We start from the raw sequence: 19925 nt of genomic DNA, 5'->3' as shown, positions 1-19925 counted from the left end.
AGGAGAAAAGAAAGGGGAATATGGGAAGCAATCAGCTAGCTATATAGATGATGTCAAAGGACAGAATCACACATGGCTTGACTGGAAAAATGGGTGGGCTCTCGCAAAGGGGAGTCTATCTCGTGGAGGCTGGAAACAATGTGACTGTCAGGGGACTAATGACCTCATTGTAAAGATTTTAAACAATGAAACTAAATAATATAAGAGTTCATGATTGTCATGGAAAGAAAAAGAAATGCCTGGAAGAGATGCCTCATAACTCATAGGAAGAGAGGACAAGGAAAAGGGCCAAGAAGAAGATATGATCTTAGAGTCTAACAAATGGAACTTGAATTCTGGACACAGAGAACTGTGTAGTGATAAGATCTCACAGGTATCACCAAGACTTGATGACATGGAGCTCAATTCTAGAATACTGCAATGGGATGCTGTCTTAGTCCAGTTTGATTGCCATAAAAAATATAACATGTTGAGTGGCTTCAACAACAGAAATTTATTTCTCACAGTTCTGGAAGCTGGGACACCTAAGATCAAGATGCCAGGAAATTTGGTTCCTGGTGAGAGATCTCTTCTTGGCTTATGGACACCACCTTCTCACTGTGGGCTCCATGGCCATTCCTAGCTGTTTGTACATGGAGAGAGAAAATGTACTTGTCTACTGTAAAGCACTAATCCTATTGGATCCAGACCCCACCCTTATGACTACATTTAGTCTTAACTATTCTCATAAAGGCCTTATTTCCAAATACAGTCCCATTGGGGGTTAGGGCTTCAACATATGAATTTTGACAGGGGCACATTCAGTCCATAACAGGTGGTGAACTTTGTCCAACATACCCAGAGCATTGGAGGAGGGTAACCATACAGCTGGAAATATTCATCAGATTGGATCCACGTTTTTGGAAGCAAAAGTATGCCAGAAAAATCAGATTAAAAAAAAAATAGGCCCCTGACCAGTTGGTTCAATGGATAGAGCATTGGCCCAATGTATGGTCGTCCCAGGTTCAATTCCCGGTCAGGGCACACAGGAGAAGTGACCATCTGCTTCTCTTACCCTCCTTTTCCCCCTTTTCTCTCTCCCTTCCCCTCTTGAAGCCAGTGGCTTGATTGGTTCAAGTGTCAACCCCAGGCACTGAGGATCAGCCCCAGATGAGGGTTGTTAGGTGGATCCTGGATGGGGCACATGGGGGAATCTGTCTCACTATCTCTCCTCCTCTCAGTTAAAAAAAATTAATTTAAAAAAAATAGGAGGAAGAGAAGTGATACTATCAAGCAGTTTTTATTGGCGAGTGGTTTTTGAATGATTTTAAATTATGAAACTATTTTTTCAATCAAATCTTACAAAGTAGAACTCAAGAACAAAAAGATACACAATCCAATCAATAAAAGTAACAAAAGATTTGTACAAACACTTCACAAATGGCCAATAAGCAAATGAAAAGCCCTTAGCATCATTAGTCATCAGAGAAATGTAAATTACAAACACAGCGAGTTCACACTACCTACTCTCCAGAACAGCTAAATTTTACAAGTCTGACAACACTGAATGCTGGCAGTTAGAATTCTCTTACAGTTTTGGTGGGAATGGAAAATTGAAAAAGGTCTGGCAGTTTCTTAAGAAGTTAAACATACATTTTCTCCTATGACCCAGAAATTGTACTCCTACGTATTTACTTAAGAAAACACATGCTCTCAAAAATCTGTCCATAAATGTTTATAGCAGCTTTATCATAACCAAACACTGGAAAAAAACACATGTCTATCAATAGCCATAGGGATAAACAAACTCTGTTATATCCATACAATGGAATTCCACTCAGCTATAAAAAAGTAACAGACTATTATTACCCACAACAACATGGTGCAGTCTCAGAAACATCATCTGAGTGAAAAAAGCCAGACAAAAATTAGTATTTACTTGTTTATTCCATTTATATGAAGTTCTGGAACGGGTAAGACTGATCTATGATGATAAACACTGGAATTGTTTTTTCCATCTGAGGTAGACCGGGGGTGGAGATTGACTCAGAAGGAGCAGAGAGAATTTCCTGCAGTGATGATTACGTTTTATATCTTGATAGGTATTTGGATTATGTAGGTGTGTTTGTCCAAGTTCATCAAAAGGAAACAACACTTGTGCATTTCAACTGTATATAAATTTTACTTAAAAAAATACAATAAATGTTGAACTCTAGGTAATGATATGCAGATTGATTCATTTAGGGGTATCCTGAAGTCTACAATTCGTGCGCAATCACAGACTCTATGTGGTGGGGTTCTAGGAGTTCACCTTATTGTTCTTTCACCTTACCTGTATGTTTGAAATTCTAACACAATATTGTAAAAATAATCGTACCCAGGAGATCAATGTATGAAATACAAAAAAGGACAGTGACTCCAGTTGAAGCAGAAGTGAGGTCCCAGAGCCCCTCTTGTTGGCTCCTACTTTGTTTCCTGGGTTGGTCCCTGAGGGACCTCCCTGGAGCTCTGGCAGTCTGAGGAATACAGGGTGACACTGTGCTATAGACAGCACACCTGGTCAGGCCAGGGTTGTGGGGGATAAATTCCAGGCCAATAATAAATCTAGCATGAGCATGATGCAATCCCTTCGGGGATTTCAGCTACCTGAATATAGGCCCAAACCTTACCCAAACTTTAGTCTCTTACAGTAATATCAGGTTAGCCCTAACTTGTCCTGCTAGCAATCTCATTTCAAAAAATGTTCAAGTAGCAAGGAAAATTTCTATATAAATCTGAATTCCAATCAAATAGGAAGAGCCAGTAATTCATAGTAAAGTGGTGGATCACTGGGAGAAGGCCATCGGGTGGCTTCGAGATTTGAGATGAACAATGAGAAGAACACTGGACATCATCAGAAGTGAGCCTTGGAAAAGGCTATGAAAAATTATTCTATAACCAGATATTAACAAATGAAGAAGGAGAGAGGAAAGCATCGAAAGATATCGAAAAGGCTGCAGAGAAAACTGAAGTGTTCAGGTAAATGTATGAATGACAGAAGGAGAAGCAAATGACCGGGGAGGAATACCAAAATCTTGCACAGACAACTTTCAACAAGAAAGTTGAAAAGAATTATATATATATAGGACTAAAAGAAAAATAGAGAAACATTAGGAACACTTCTTAGATTAGATGGATTAATGCAAACAGAAAGTAGACTCACTTATTTCGTCTATTAAAGAGAGTGCTCTTCAAACCAGAAAGGGCAAACAGAGCTCACACACTTGATTGAGCACAGGTGCCTTCAAATGTAACCACAGAAATACAATCAGTAGTACCTGAGAAGTTTAGAAACCAGGAGAGGTAACAACAAACATAAAAAGGTCGTGTATCTAAAAGGGAAAACAAGTAGACTCTGGCAAATATTGATTCATAAGTTGATACAATCTCTGGAAAATTCTAGGGTGAATGATTATACACAAAGTCTAGAAGTATTTGGAAAAACAAGTAATGATTACTGGGCAGCAAGAGGGGTTCACTGAGAATTAATCCCGTATTTTTCATCGGTTGGTCTGTTGGAAGGAGAGATTAGGGAAACACAATCAACCTGGCTTTTAGCAAGATATATAAATCTTTAATGATGCCTTGTTGAACTAAAGAGGTAAATGTGAGGCCCATGACAGCATAATTAGATAGATACAAACATCTCTGCTACTAACTGAAGGACTATAATTAAATGTGTACATTAATGATAGAATGTCAAATTGAATGGGGCTCCTGGTGCTGGTGTTTGGTTGTTAGTCTATTATTTTTTCTCTCCATGATTTAGAACTCACACTTATGAAATCAGAAGATGACATGATGCTGGAAGAGAAAGTAAATACTTTGAAAAAAGACTTGAAAAAACCTTGACAGGCTGGAATGAGATAAAGTAAACAAGATAAGTCTCATTTGGTACAAAGTTCTGTACTGAGAGTTTAGAAATCAATTGTATAAGATGTAGGATATAACCTAAATGTTTTTGACAATAACATCTATCATTCAATTGTGTAGTGTGGCAGCCAAAGAGCTGATGCTTTTCAGTTTAATTAAAAACAAATATAAAATCAAGACAAGAGGATAAAAGTCCCACTGTACCCTGAGCTGGTCAGATTAGATCTGAAGCACTGAATTGTCTTAGCTGAGAGGTTAAAATGGAATAAAATGGAGTGTGCTTGGAGGGAGTGGGCAGTTGGAAACCACAGCAAATGGGAAATGGCTAAAGAGACTGGAGATGTTTGAGGCTGTAGAGAATCAGACTTCAGGGAGTGTCAAATGTGACCCTCCTACACACGAGACTGTTAGAGGACTAGAATTGATCAGCAAGGATTCTGAAGGCAGAACTTTGGCTAAAGAGAAAAATTGCATTTCAATATAGAATAAAATCATTTTAATAAGTGGCACTATATTTTATATATATATTTTTTTCTGAAGTGAGAAGTGGGGAGGGAGACAGACAGACTTCTGCATGTGCCTGATCAGTTCCACCGGGCATGCCCACTAGGGGACAATGCTCTGCCCATCTGGGATGTTGCTCTGTTGCAACCAGAGCCATTCTAGTGCCTGAGGCGGAGGCCATGGAGCCATCCTCAGCGCCTGGGCCAACTTTGCTTCAATGGAGCCTTGGCTGTGGGAGGGAAAGAAAGAGATATAGAGAAAGAAGAGGGGGAAGAGTGGAGCAGATGGGCACTTCTCCTGTGTGCCCTGACTGGGAATCGAACCTGGGACTTCCACATACTGGGCCAATGCTCTACCACTGAGCCAACCGGCCAGGGCCTAACAATTGGCACTATTTAAAAATGAATTGGGTTGCTTTGTGAGGTACTAACTTCTTCATCTCAGGAAAGACAGTACCTGTTACAGAGACACAGGTCCAAGAGGTTCTAAAGAAAATTCTTATTTACCAGTTTGTGAGATGTTGGATTTGATGACCAATGAAGGCCTTTCAAGAAGAAATTTTATGCCACACACTCTGATTCCAATTAGTAAACATATCAGGGAGGTCTTTATATAGCATAAAAGTCAACAACATGGTTTCTAATTTGCTTATGCCTTCGATAGTTAAAAATCCATTTAGATATAATAGATAGATTTGGGGTTATTCATGAGACTGAGCAAGCATATATAATAAACATGCAGTATTACCTTGACAGGATATGAAAAAAGCTTGACAAAACCAAAATCATCTCCAGTGGCTAAGAGGGAGCCGTCTTTGGTAAGACTGGCCGCGTTGACATCCGTCACATCACTGTGTGTCGGCCAGATCCCCTCACAGGTGGGCCCCAGGACACAGGTCCACGTGTCCCACACTAGCTTCTCAATCTTCAAAAGGAGGAAAGGAAATTAATACATTGTTATACAACCCATCTGTTTTATTTAAAAGGAACGCTCTGGGACTAAGTTCTAAATAATGACTTGGCCACCATCAGGCGTCTGTGCTGGGTGCTGCGGTGCACAGTTCTCAGTTGCATTTTAAAGAGGTACAGGCACTGTCTTAGTAGACCAACACTGCAGCCAAACATCCCTACCGTCGTCTCTAGATAAGACGAACATTTTGGGATTGTGGGAATCTGACAATAAAGTGTTTTAGTTCTTCCCTAGATATTTCACACTGTATGAGCCATAAGCTAGATCAGGGTTTCTCAGAGTCAGTACTATTGACATCTTAGGCTGTCTAATTCTTTGTTGTCAGGGGCTGTCCTGAGCATGGTGATATGTTTAACAGCATCCTTGTTCTCCATCTACTGGATGCCAGGGGCACTCCCACGCCAAGTTGCTCCCAGGTACTACCACATGTCCCTGGGGTAGGGTTAAAATTGCTCCCAACTAAAACCACTGATGATCATTTAGCAAACTATTTTTAAAAATTACAAGACATAGCTTTATTTTTTAAGCAGCTAGCTTCATGTTCTTTATGCTCTCAAAAGAGTATCTTAAAAATCTGAAGAGCTGTTCCTACAGATATGACTATACATTTCATCCTTAAGACTGTTTTGTCTGAAATTCTTGGACAGAATAGTTGCAATTTGTATATTTAAATCCTGAGAAAACTGAGGCTTTTCTTTCCTTTTAAAATAAAACAATAAACAATAACACTGTGTATTAGACTTTCCAAGGGGATTTCACCTAATTTACTCTCATTCAAGATCTATTATAATAGAATGAAGTAGCGAGTCAAACTCTGTATTTACTTATTTTTATTATAGTTTCTTTAGATAAGCCCTTTAAGTGACTGTTTACAAGAGTATAAAAATCACTGGTGAATTGTGGCCGACACGAAAAGCCAGCCCTCTTCCTCTGCACGTTGTCAACATGCCTGCGTCCAGCTCTCTGGCTTTCTGCAGCTGTCACTGTCTAGAAGAGAAACCATACAATAAAGACACGACCAGTATTTCAGTCATGAGGGGAGGTGCTACTCATATTTTAATCACTCAAATTTATCCTGATTTAGCTTCTGTGTTTCTTCTGGACACATCCAGAACTGGGACCTAAAACTTGCATGGCCCAGTGACTCGGGGTGCCTCAGGCACAGCCGCAGACTGGGGCGACTTGAGGCAGTTCCCCTGCCATTACCTCAGTTTTCTGAGGGTGGGGAATTTCCTCAACCCTTATGATGTCCCAAACAGACCCTCACTGGGAGAGAAGGGAACCACCCCTGGCCACTGCCTCCCTTCCAGCTTTCAGATTCTATTTCAGAGGCCCTCCCTGTTCACCTGGAGGGCCAGCGCCCTGGGCGGCACCTTTCCTGGCCTCATTATCTGGGCAGGAGAGGTAGTTAGCTGGTACCACTCACCATGCAGTCACCCCAACAGAATGCCCCTGGTCAGATCTGGACACTGTACAATCAGGGGAAGCAAATGCTTAATTTGTTGGAAGCTACATCTAAAATAGAACGTTAAGACTAAACCCTCTAACCCAGTAGTTTTCAGCCAATAATCTTCATATGACATTGGGGTGGTTAACTCTTTCACGGACCAGCAAGAAGTTTCTGGCAGACCAGCACTGGTCCATGGACCGGCGGCAGTGGAAAACCACTGCTCTAACCCCCAAAATCCACAAGGAGTCAATACACGTGTTAAAACCCTGAGCTTAGGGGGAAGGAGAGTCCTGGGGGGTCTCTTCCTTAGCACCTTGCCTCAGGCCAACACAGTACTTTTTTCTCTGCCATCATTTTCCAGGGGAGGCATCGCTGGCAGCCCACAGGGAGGTGGTCAGCAAGTCCCCCAACACACTGAAGAAGCTGAGGGGGAGTCGAGGGCCACAGACTTGGCCTCCTGGTGTGGAGCTGCTCTAACTGCACCATGCCGCACCGATGGATTTAAATGGACATGTTATTATTTGTCATATTAATTTGCTGGGTAAGCTTTGTATTAGTTTCACTGTGGCTGTTTAAAAACAAAACTTTTTAAAAAAGGAAATTTTCAAAATCCTTCCTGCTCAGTTGAAGGGCCTGATAATACTGGTGATACAAAATCTGAGGAGCCTCTTGGGTGCTCTTAGGAACAGCAATTCCAGGGAGGCAGGCTGGAGGGCCCCAGCCAACGGCACCCGAGACCAGCCTCTGGAATAACAAATATGCATCCAGAGTGACAGTGAACTCTTCAGAGCCAGAGCCTGCCATTTCGGGGAGTCTTAGAACACAATTTGCCTTTTATGCATACCCTTTTACGTAATAATTGCTCATCTATCTCAAATTGTTCCCTTATCACTTGGTTAAACTTCATTTTCTTTTAGTATATTTATTTTGGAACACTAGAACAAGATGGGAAAAGACAGGTGAAGTGATATAAAAATGATGCTTAAATACACAGAAGAGCCTGACCAGCGGTGGCATAGTGGATAGAGCATCGGACTGGGATGCGGAGGACCCAAGTTCAAGACCCTGGGGTCGCCAGCTTGAGCATGGGCTCATCTGGTTTGAGCAAAAAGCTCACCAGCTTGAGCCCAAGGTTGCTGGCTTGAGCAAGGGGTTACTCAGTCTGCTGTAGCCCCACAGTCAAGGCACATATGAGAAAGCAATCAATGAAAGCTAAAGTGCCACAACAAAAAACTGATGATTGATGCTTCTCATCTCTCTCTGTTCCTGTCTATCTGTCTCTATCTATCCCTTTCTCGGAGTCTCGCTCTGTCTCTGAAAAAAAAAAACCCACAGAAGAAATCCAGGCAGAGTCACACACTGAGCCCTCTAAATTGGTATCACAGCTCCTGGTCCTCTTATTGTCTTAGAATCTTTATTTCTCCACATGCAAAATGAAGTTGACAACTATCACACAAGGCTGTTGTGAAAATTAAAATACAGGTATATGAAGTGCCCAGCACCTTCAACAGATGTGCAGTGAATGAGTGACAAAATTAAAAATATCCCTACTCCAGACTACAAACATTTCTCCATATGGGACAACACAAATGCATCTGGAGAGTGTCAGGCTAAGTGAAATGAGTCAGAAAGAAAAGGACAAGAACCATATGCTTTCACTCATATGCAGGATATAAAACAAAAAGCAACAAGTGAACAAAACAAAACAAACTCACAGACACAGAACACAGTATGGTGGTTACTGGAGGGTAAGGGATATAAAGGGAGGACAAAGAAGATTAAGGGGGTCAAATCTACGATGATGGAAAGATAACTAGACTGGGCAGTCAACACACAATGCAATATATGTACAGATGGTGTATTATAGAATTGTGCACCTGAAACCTGTATAATGCTGATAACCTATGTCACCCCAATACAATTTTTTTTAAAAAAAGTTAAAATGAGGACTAATCAGAGATAAAATTGGAATTGGGGAGTGAGACCAACTGATCAGTAAACAATTTCCATTAATGTAATGCCACCATCTACAACGACTTGCGTTTCCTAAGCATTGCACATATACTTTCTTTAGAAACAATAAAAACATTATGAATGTGCACGTGTCCAAATATCTCTGGACGGACTTTACAATACTCGAATAGTTTATATCACTGGCAAACTGAAGAGGCAGGTGCTTATCCCTCAACAGTGTACTTTTACCCACTTTTCCTCAAAGGAAGCAATATTTCCTTTTCTTTCATCACAGGTTACATTGCAAATAAATAAGTCATGTTGTCTCCCAGGACTAAGAGGATGTACGTAGAGCCCAAGCAGGCAGTGACCTCTGGGCCTTCAAGGTCATTATATGGAGGCACTGTGCAGCTGCGCTTTTGGGATGGAAGTAGTTCATGGATTCAAAATTTTTACCAAGACTTTTATTTCAACAATTAAAAACCTATGTATAGTATGTGGCTAAGGACATAGGAAAACAAGGAAAAAAGAAAGTCTGACAAATTAGGATGGTCAGGTTGTGGATAGTTTTTGCTTTGAAAGAGAATGTCTTATTATAGTTGCAGAAAATATTGCTTATTGTTACGAATAGTGAACATTGAGAAGGTACGTTTTAAGAATTTACATTTATAAGAAGCTTTGCGTGAAACAACATGTTGGATGGAATAAAAGAATATGTAGCATCTAAATTGTTAGCTTAGTCACTGTTGTCAGGCACAGGAAAATTAAGCAGAACGTGAACTGTGCATTGTTACATCAGTGGTATAGTAAACCCACAAATTCTCAGAAAGCAGAAAATTAGATTAAGCAACCAGATTTAAGAAATGATCAAGCCTAAAGGTACACAAAATGTAACCCACATTAGTGAAAAAGAACTGATACATTGTATAAAAATATAACCCATATATTATGGCTAAGAATTGATAGTTTAAAAAAATGCACATATTAAATCTTCATAAAATATATTTTTTCTTATTTATTTACTTATTTTTATTGTTAAGTGAGAGACAAGGAAGCAGAGACAGATTCCTGCATTCACCCAGCAAGCCCCCACTAGGAGATGCTCTGCCTATCTGGGGCCGTTGCTCTGTTGCTTGGCAACCAAACTACTTTAGCGCCTGAGGCAAGGCCATGGAGCCATCCTCATCGCCCCAGGGCCAATTTGCTAGAATAAGCCATGGCTGCAGGATTGGGTGGAGGGGTGGAGAAGTAGATGGTCGCTTCTCCTGCATGCCCTGACTGGAATTAAACCGAAGACTTCCACACGTCAGACTGACACTTTACCACTGAGCCACCTGGTCAGGACATGAAATATATCTTTTAAAGCTTTGTGTATGACTGTTACCTCTGAAGGTCTGATTATATGCCGTTTGCCTCTGGGAGCTTCAAAAAAGAGTTGTTCTTTGGCACCAGAATTAACTTGCAATAATTTTCCTGTTATGATAGAATGAAGTAGAGAGACAATTAAACTCTGCATTTTTTTATTATAAAGTGATAAGCATGGCTGTAACTATTGTGATTCATTTTAGTCAAAGTTTCACAAATTGAAACTTTTTTTTTCATACAGTGAATTATCAGGAGTACCTGTAAATGCAATCACATGGCATGGCACAAACTCCAACGCTACGCTTTAAACAAAAAGTTTCCTCATAAAATATGATCTTAAACATCCTTCAACAATAGAAGAATCATGTTTGTTATGTTTACTCCATTGCATTGACAGTAGCTATTTTTCCAAGGCCTGACAAAAATCTATTTCACTCTTTTTCCCTGTTGCCTAGCACAGAGATGTAGTCAAAGCAAACTGCTTTGGCAAGAGTTATGGCATCACAAGTCAGAACCTTGCTGCAAACACTCACATTTACTCAGGTCTAAATTCTAAATTTGCCCCTTAAAGTTTAGAAACAGGAAGCTAAAGGCACACAAAACAAACTATTGATGCTCATTCCCCTCCCTTCTCCCACATCCCTTGAAAAATTGCAGAGAAATCCAAGACTTTCCCAAAACAAAATGTTGCGCAAAAATAGTCATTCAATGTGATGTGTAATTATAATCATGGGTTCATTTTGATTAATGTTCAAAATAATACAATTTCCTAATTCTCCTCCAAGCACATCAATAATCCTTTCTGGCTTGAAATTTAAATGACTCAAAAGATATACTTTCTAGTTTTGTTTTTTTTTTGTATTTTTCTGAAGCTGGAAACGGGGAGAGACAGTCAGACAGACTCCCGCATGTGCCCGACCGGGATCCACCGAGCAACGCCCCCTGGCACGCCCACCAGGGGTGATGCTCTGCCCACCAGGGGGCGTTGCTCTGCCCCTCCGGGGCGTCGCTCCGCCGCGACCAGAGCCACTCCAGCGCCTGGGGCAGAGGCCAAGGAGCCATCCCCAGCACCCGGGCCATCCCTGCCCCAATGGAGCCCCGGCCGCGGGAGGGGAAAAGAGAGACAGAGAGGAAGGAGGGGGGGGGGGTGGAGAAGCAAATGGGCGCTTCTCCTATGTGCCCTGGCCGGGAATCGAACCCGGGTCCCCTGCACGCCAGGCCGACGCTCTACCGCTGAGCCAACCGGCCAGGGCCTCTAGTATTTTTTTTAGCATTTCTTTAATTATAAAAAATTGCAAACACATATGGAAGTAAGAATAGTATTAAGAACCCCTGTATACCCAGTGTCCAGCTTCAATAGTTATTAGCATACGGCCAAACCTATCTCCCGAACCCCCACTCATTCCCTCATCCCAGATTATTTTGAAGAAAATCTCCGACATCCTATCATTCAGTGTGTATACATATAATATATATATATATACATATACACACACATAATATATCTCCTCTCTTTGTTTTTGCCATAACTTCTTACATATAGTGGTCTTGAAGTGTCCTTCTTGAAAAAATAATACCAAAATAAGAACTTTTTGTGGTTTATATCATGGTTTAATGGTTAAGTGTACAGCACTTAGGTCTAAAATCTAGCTTGGCTAAGCTTCAGAGTTGCAGGTCTATTTCTAAGTGACTAATTAAAAACAAGGTTCTCTTATTTCATCACTGAAAACCTTATTTGTTTGTAGTTTGCTGAGTTAGAACATGGTGATGAGGGGGTCTTGCCTAGGCCGTGGGGAATATGGATTTTGAAAGTGTTCTCACTGAAATGGGCACATTTTTCCTGACCTCATGGCTGAACATACACACACAAATGAGAAAAGACAAAAGAGAATTAAATTAGCTTTGGCTATTTAGCAAATGAGTAACTGATATTTTTTCAATGGCCTAAATGTATCGGCAATATTTTTAGTATTCTCAAGAGCAATTGCAAAAAACAAAGGATATGGAAAAGGATTTAAAGGGTTCAATAAAAACATTCTTTGAATACAGCTAATTTTAGAAGATTTTTGGATTATAATTCTAAGATAATTCTAACAACTCAGTTTACACCAGTTTCAAAGATCATACTAGAAAAATTCTTTTAGCGAGAGAAAGAGACAGAGAGATGAGAAGCATCAACTTCTTATTGCAGCACTTTCATTGTTCATTGATTGCTTTCTCACACGTGCCTTGACTGGAGGGCTCCAGCTGAGCCAGTGACCCCTTGCTCTAGCCAGAGACGTTGGGCTCAAGCCAGTGATCATGGGGTCATGTCTATGATCCCACACTCAAGCCAGTGACCCTGCACTCAAGCTGGTGAGACCGCACTCAAGCTGAGGACCGCGGGGTTTCGAACCGGGGTCCTCAGCATCTGAGGTCGACGCTCTCTATCCACTGCGCCACTGCCTGGTGAGGCAAACTAAAAACTTCAAAAATAGCCCAGTGAAGTACTTCATGTTTGCAAGACCATTAGTGAACTTAAAACACAAGAGAGCAGTACCAGAATTGCTTCACAGAACCATAGACACCTGTGGGGACCTACCTACCCCATGTCCCTTCCCTGAAAACTGCCGCAGAGACTTGGATGGACAGTCAAATTCTCTCTCCAGGAAAACTGGGGTCTGGGAAGCCGAATCAGTGGGTGTCTTGCTGAGATTAGTTGTGAATTTTGGATATGGTGGCATTTTGGGGCAACAAAGAGTGCAAGTGAATTAGGGAAACCCTACTTGTGCAGAGAGAGGGGCAAAAAGCAGACACCGGAGAGCAGGGGCCCCTGCCACGAGCTGCCTCCGGGCAGGCAGGGAGGGGGAGGACTGCCTGCTTGGTTTCTGGGCATTTTCTAGTTCATTCCTAAAGCCTAAGCCTCAGGAGATGTTGCTTCCTGTTACTGGAGTCTATGAGCTATCCCTATGTCTTTCCATAAACTCATCCTTTATTATAATTTTTAAATTTAAGCTGGATTGAGTGGGTTTCTGTTCCTTGCAACCAAGGATGTGAAGAAATGTTAAAAATCAACTAGTCTTGTGTTAGGAAGGTGGATTATGGGTGTGTATTTTCTCCCCAATTTTTTTTTATTGCTGTTATGCTGGGGTTTTCTTAGGCATAGAGGAAGTGTTTAAGTCCTACCCCCCCCCCCCACTGCCTATTGCTGTGTAATGTATAACTAAGGAAACAATCTGAGGACAGTAGCAGAAACAAAGAACAAAATGCCTGTATAGTCCATGTATATATAATTCAGCCCTGAATGTCAGTAACCCTATTCTTTCAGAATTCTCACATTTTTATTCACTAGAAATATCTACTCACACTGAATAAGGTAACTGGAAGAGACAGATGTCCTTATTTCTGAGAAGGTACAGTAAATCACACAGCTTGCAGGAACATAGAGCTTTATAGTCCACAAAATTACTCACACACATCATCCCAGCTGCTATATAATTTACAAGTTAGGATGATTCTAAAATTGACACTAAATGTACCAAACATATCAGGCCATTGGCAATGAAAATGGGAATAAGATGTCTTATTACGGCTCAAACTGTTAATTGTTAAAAGATCTTATGGTCCTGATATTTCTAGAAATGAACTAACAGCAGCCAGAAAATTCCTTCTGTGATTTATCTCTCTCCATATACATTCTTCTTTCTCAAGCATTCTGTGCAGGGGCTTTCACTCAGGGAGCTGTTGTTTCTGCAGCCTCCAGCATCAGGCTTCCTGGTTTCCCTGGGACCTGTAGTTGCCATGGACACAAAAGGCTGCTGAGGTAGAAGTCTGTGCCATTCCCCGCCCCAAGGGGTCAGCTGGCTTCAGCAAATGTGTTCGCTATTTTCGCCAAGATCAAAGAAATGAAACAGATCCCTGCTCCTAAATTCTGCTCTCCACACTTTGTAGACCCTCAAGGCTCTGCTGTGACTGCTGTGAAAGGCTGGTCTGGTCTTGAGGCAGCCTGTAACATTCTTGAGGTAAGGCATTGTGAACTTGGAGATTAGGAACAGAAGAGTATCAATATGACACTTCTCATGGCAATGAAACTGGAGGTAAACCAGGGAAGACTCACGAGTACACTTGCTGTTATTCTCCAGACGGTATGACTCCTCCCCCCAAATCAAAAATATTCTATTTGGGCCTGATCAGGCGGTTGTGCAGTGGATAGTGCATCAGACTGGGACACAGAGGACCCAGGTTCGAAGCCCTGAGGTCACCGGCTTGAGCGCGGGCTCATCCAGTTTGAGCATAGGCTCACCAGCTTGAGCACGGGGTTGCTGGCTTGAGCACAGGATCATAGACGTGAGCCCATGGTCGCTGGCTTGAGCCCAAAGTTCACTGGCTTGAAGCCCAAGGTTGCTGGCATGAGCCCAAGGTCGCTGACTTGAGCAAGGGGTCAGTCACTCTGCTATAGTGCCCTCCCCCGCCCCCCCTCTGGGCACATATGAGAAAGCAATCAATGAACAACTAAGGTGCTGCAGTGAAGAATTGATGCTTCTCATCTCTCCCTTCCTGTCTGTCCCTCTCTCTGTCACATATACACAGAAAAGTATTCTATTTGGTATAATCCTCTCATCTGTCTGACAGGGTCACCTAGGAAGAGAGGCGAGGTGGCTGTCGAAGACCTCGGTATCCTAACCCCTAGTGCCTTTGTCCATTATCCTGAACTCTAGCTAGACCACTGACACTGGCTTTGGGCAGAATTTTGAAAATAGTGAGGTTTGCCTTTTTCCTTGCAAAAGTGATGGTGCCACATTGAGGGCCTTTACACAGACCTTTCTCCAGGCCCCTCCATGGTGGCAACTCACTGATCTTGGCCAAGATCTTATTCTTTCCATCTGAAATTTACTCCTTTTTACATCCCTAGCATTCAACACAGGGCTCACACATTCCTCTTAAATGTCAATCAAACTAAAATGAGATGCCACCTCACACCCATTAGAATGGCTGCTATCAAAAACAAAATAAAACAGAGCAAAAACTCCAGAAAATAACCATGTGTTGGCAAGGATGCGGAGAAATTGGAACCCTTATGCACCGCTGGTGGTAATGCAAAATGGTGCAGCCACTGTAGAAGACAGTATGTTGGTTGCTTAAAAACTTAAAGTTGGATTTATCATTTGATCTAGAAATTCCACTTCTGGGTATATACTCAAAAAAAACTGTATATCCATGTTCATAGCAGCATTATTCATAACAGCCAAAAGGTAGAAACAATCTAATGATGGATAAATGGGTAAACAAAGTGTAGTATATACACACAAGGGAATATTATTCAGCCTTCAAAAGAAAGGAAATTCTGACACATGTTGCCACATGGATGAACACTGAGGATATTATGCAAAGTGAAATAAGCCAGTCCCAAAAAAACAGATACTGTATGTTTTCACTTATATAAAGTACCTAGAGCAATCCAATTCTTAGAGACTAAAAGTAGAATTGTGGTTTCCAGAGGCTAGGGAAGGGAGAAGGAGGAATTCTTGTTTATTGTGTATAAAGTTTCAGTTTTACAGGATGAAAAGAGTTCTAGAGAGGGATGGTGGTGATGGCTGCACAATGATGTGAATTTATTCAATGTCCCTGAACTGTACACTTTAAAAGTGATAACGGGGAAAGGGCTTGGGGGCTGGGTAAAAACATGAGGGATTAAGATATACATTGGTAGTTACAAAATACTCATGGGGATATAAGGTACAGCATAACGAATATAGTCAATAATATTGTAATAGCTATGCCAGGTATTTAAAACATCAGGGGAAATCATTGTCTAACTACTATGCTGGACATGTGATACTAAAAATAATGCTGAATATAAACTGTAACTGAAAAATAAAATTTTTAAAATAAAATTTTAAAAATGGTTAAGGTGATAAATTTTATGTGTATTTTATCACAATTAAAAATAATTTTAAAGAAATCTTTTTAATCAACACTTATTCCTACTATGTTCCACTTTCTCTTGGTTCTTCACTCCCTAATGTGTAAATAATAAATTGGCGTTAATCCTCCCACTGTAGTGGTGGGATTTCACATATTTTGTCAGGAAGGGGGGGGGAGAGGGGGAGAGGGAGAGGGAGAGGGAGAGGGGGGAGAGGGAGAGGGGGAGACGGAGAGGGAGAGGGGAAGAGGGGGAGAGGAAGAGGGAGAGGGGGAGAGGGAGAGGGAGAGGGGGAGCGGGAGAGGGAGGGGGAGAGGGAGAGGGAGAGGGAGAGGGAGAGGGAGAGGGGAGGGGAGAGGGAGAGGGAGAGGGGAGGGGAGAGGGAGAGGGGAAGAGGGAGAGGGGAAGAGGGAGAGGGGAAGAGGGAGAGGGGAAGAGGGAGAGGGGAAGAGGAAGAGGGGGAGGGGGAGAGGGGGAGAGGAAGAGGGAGAAGGGAGGGGAAAGAGAAGGGAAGAAAGAAGGAGGGAGGGAGGGAGGGAGGGAAGAAGGGTGAGGGAAGAGGGAAGGAGGAAAAAGGGAGGAAGGGAAGGAGAAGGAAGGGAAGGAGAAGGAAGGGGAGGGAGTAGGAGGTAGAGGGAGGGAGAGAGTGAATGTGTGTGTGTATGTTTAATTTTAAATAAAACTCACCGTACTCTAGTGACTAGTCTATGTACGCAGAAGCCTGGCCCTGACTGTTCTAAATCTTTCTCACAAGAAGGCATATCTGGGCACATTAGCCAGAGAGTAAATAGGAAGAAATCACTGCTCCCCACCCCCAACAGTAAAGCAGAGACTATCAAAGAAGCGTGTTGAGAAGTGGCTGCTTCCACTCGTCTCCTCAGTTCTTAGATGACTCTCAGGTGGCCGGTGTCCTCAGGCGGCCTGTGTCCTGCCCTGTCATAAATGTCAGCCTACGCCTTCAGCACTGTGACCAGCGTGGCCCTGACATGTAAGTGAGAGGGATTTATCTGATCTTCTTTGCCCTTGTTGGGACTTGCACCTCTCACGGTAACTGGCGTTCTTTCTTCCCGTCTATTGCACTGTATAAAATGCGTGCCGGCCGTAAAGCTTAAGTAAAGTCCAAGTTCCACGCAGCAAGTACAGCTACAGCTATACACACAGCAAGTCAGCTTATGGCTATAAATACCTGTCGGTTTATGGTTACTACTTCAAGAAACACTTGAAATAAAGTATTCTGGCATCTCTGAAATAACCTCCTTTTGGTTGAGGACCTTATGACCTCTTTCTCCTGGTCTATTGTAGTTGCTTTCCAACTCCAGATGTACTAGCCCTCCAAAAGGTGGTAGGAAATGCCCCATCCAAGCCTCTAATCGAGTTCCCTGATGCCTACAGGATGAAGTACAGTGTTTAACTTCCTTGGGTGAAGTACAAGTCCCTTCCCATCTATCTCTGACTCTCCACCTTCACCTCCCTTCACGCCCCTCCACCACTCAGCATTAGTCACTACATCTTAATCACCCCCGATCTTCCCACCTCCACAACTTGGGACACAATGTTCCTTCTGAAAAGCTCGTTGTAGACTTTGCCATCAGGCACATTTCTGCTCATCCTTCAAGACCCATCTCAAAGGTCACCTTCTGCGGAGGTGCCATGGATGCTCCTGGGAGCTCTTCCTCAGACCAACCACTGGGCTTGGTGCGTTTCTACCACAGCGGACTAAACTTCCCCTGCCCCTTCCTAAATGCCAGTCCCAGACTAACATCAGCCGCCTTCCTAGGACAGGACGTGACAGTGCTCGACCCTGGGGCACTGGTGCTGCCCCTTTCGTGCTTCCTGCTGACCTACCATTCCCCCTGTGCTCACCGCTTCCCCTGTGTGACTCAGCACGCCTCACTCCCTTACTGGCTGGTGCTCGTGTATTACGCAGGTACCAGTCTGTTTCCCTCACTAAACTATAAACTGAGGAGAGGGGGATCCATGTCTGACACTTCTAGATCCTCCACATTTTCTGGCTTAAGACTCTGCACATGGTAGAAGCTAGATCTGCTCAATACATAGACATAACCCCGTGCTGTCTGCGGCAGGACTCGGAGGAGGCAGGCGGTAGGCCGGGTGTCTGGGAGAGCGGAGGAACTTGAGGTAAGCTGACTATAACATTCCACCCTTGCTGGAGGGTGAAACTTGCTTGAAACTTCTTGGCAGTTCTCTGGGAGGTGGAGCATGGGAGGAGAGGGGGAAGCAGGAAGGAGGAGGCCAAGGCAAGGACACAGGGCAACAGAAGGCATCATATATCTTCAACTGTCTTAAAACTCAATGGCTTGAATTAATACCAATGAAGAATACTCAAAATGTTAACAGCAGCTGCCTCTGGGTTGTAAAATTACAGTCCTTTGTATTGTGGGCTCCCCCGGTTCTTTCTAACACTCAACTGCCATACTCTCTAGAAACAATATACGGGTGAACATCGACTTTTTAAAAAACAAAAATTATATTTTAAAAGCCACAACATACTTTACCTCGAGAGTCCCAGTCAATATGTGTAATGTAACTAGAAGCACCTTTACAGATGCCAACCCTTTTGCTTGTAAGTACGTTATAAATATCCACAAAGTTATCGTGGGATGCCACAGCAAGGTATTTTCCTGTATCTATAAAGAAAAATGTGCAGTTAATATCAAAACATTTTATATAAGATTTGGCTTCCAGGAACTTAGCATTTTAAAATGGGGAAATGGCCAAAAAAATAATGAAAATAACTATTGTAACTTTTTGTCCTAATACATTTTTAGAAGTTTTGCTGTCATTGTTACCTTTTGAAAATTTAATATCAGAGATCATTTCTTTTCTGTGATGGAAGGAGACCATGTCTTCCACAGTGTCAGCATTTACCACCAGGAAGCTCCCGTCACTCAGGCCGACTGCTAAGGCTTTCCCATCCGGGGAGAAGGCACAGCATCTTCCACCTACACAAGAGTTCACAGAAAGACACTCCTTATCCATGACTTTACTGTCAAACAAACCACGCGCAGAGTTGGAGAAATTTCCGCATATGCATATGCATGGCTGTGTGAAAGCCTGTCTTTACCACTACTTGTCGGAAGAACTAATACATCAATACATCACAATTCAAACACCTCTTCCCTCCCAACCCAAGGACAGTAGTCATAACGTTAAAACACGTTTTCAATTTCTCTGCCGGTACCCATTCATTAGCTGCATACCTGGGGTTTTCAAAGGGCTAATACGACTAGTATCTTTGCTCCCAAGAGGTGACACTCAAGAACAGACGTTCTGTATTAAAATTTTTAGAAACTGTTTTAAAATCATGCCTTAGAGGTAAAACTTGCTTTAAAGGGTCTTGTTCAATTCTCTGATCCATGGGTCATAACGCATAATTCTAGAGGAGAGAGAAACTTTGTTCCTGCCTCTTTGGTCATAAGAATGCAACATTCCCTCAACAGGTGTCTGTAAAACTAACCCTGGGTGAATGCTGCTACAGGAGCAGCAGCATTTTCTACGGCTGTGTGGGGTCACAGGGAGACACTTCTAATAAGGACTATGGACTCTACAGGGGTCTGTTTAATAAGAATTCTAAGAATACGCCTCCCATGCTTATTCTGAAGACTTTGGTAAGCACAGCCCCAGGGGTGGGACAGTTAGGCAGCCTGTGCTATAAGGCATTCCCTAACGGGCTTCCGTACACAGTCCTCGGCCACTGTTTGTGGTATGCTGAAAGCTATGTTCACACCAGTAACTTTACATTGGCTCACCTAATTACATGTCCCTTCCTTCACTTATCAAACAGTTATTTACCTACGAGGAGTCAGGCCCGGTGCTGGCGCTGAAAGAACAGAAAGCAGCCTGCCCTGAAGGAGATCACTATGATCAGCT

At 42.5% G+C, this 19925-nt stretch overlaps 1 protein-coding gene across 3 annotated transcripts in view; it reads right to left on the bottom strand.

Moving 5' to 3' along the window:
- EML6 (EMAP like 6) overlaps nt 1-19925 on the bottom strand; it is a 283824-nt gene that overhangs the window by 58299 nt on the left and 205600 nt on the right. For all 3 annotated transcript variants that reach the window (XM_066267137.1, XM_066267140.1, XM_066267139.1), the window contains exons 23-26: nt 18845-18997; nt 18551-18682; nt 10152-10240; nt 5143-5319 (exon numbers count right to left, since the gene is read on the bottom strand). In XM_066267137.1, coding sequence (XP_066123234.1) covers nt 5143-5319; nt 10152-10240; nt 18551-18682; nt 18845-18997 — 551 coding nt within the window. The remainder of the gene's footprint in view (nt 1-5142; nt 5320-10151; nt 10241-18550; nt 18683-18844; nt 18998-19925) is intronic.

Source organism: Saccopteryx bilineata, chromosome 3 (genome assembly GCF_036850765.1).
Source record: "Saccopteryx bilineata isolate mSacBil1 chromosome 3, mSacBil1_pri_phased_curated, whole genome shotgun sequence".
Lineage (NCBI taxonomy): Eukaryota > Metazoa > Chordata > Mammalia > Chiroptera > Emballonuridae > Saccopteryx > Saccopteryx bilineata.
Note: the sequence above shows the minus strand (reverse complement) of the source record. Positions and strands in the feature narration are given on the sequence as shown.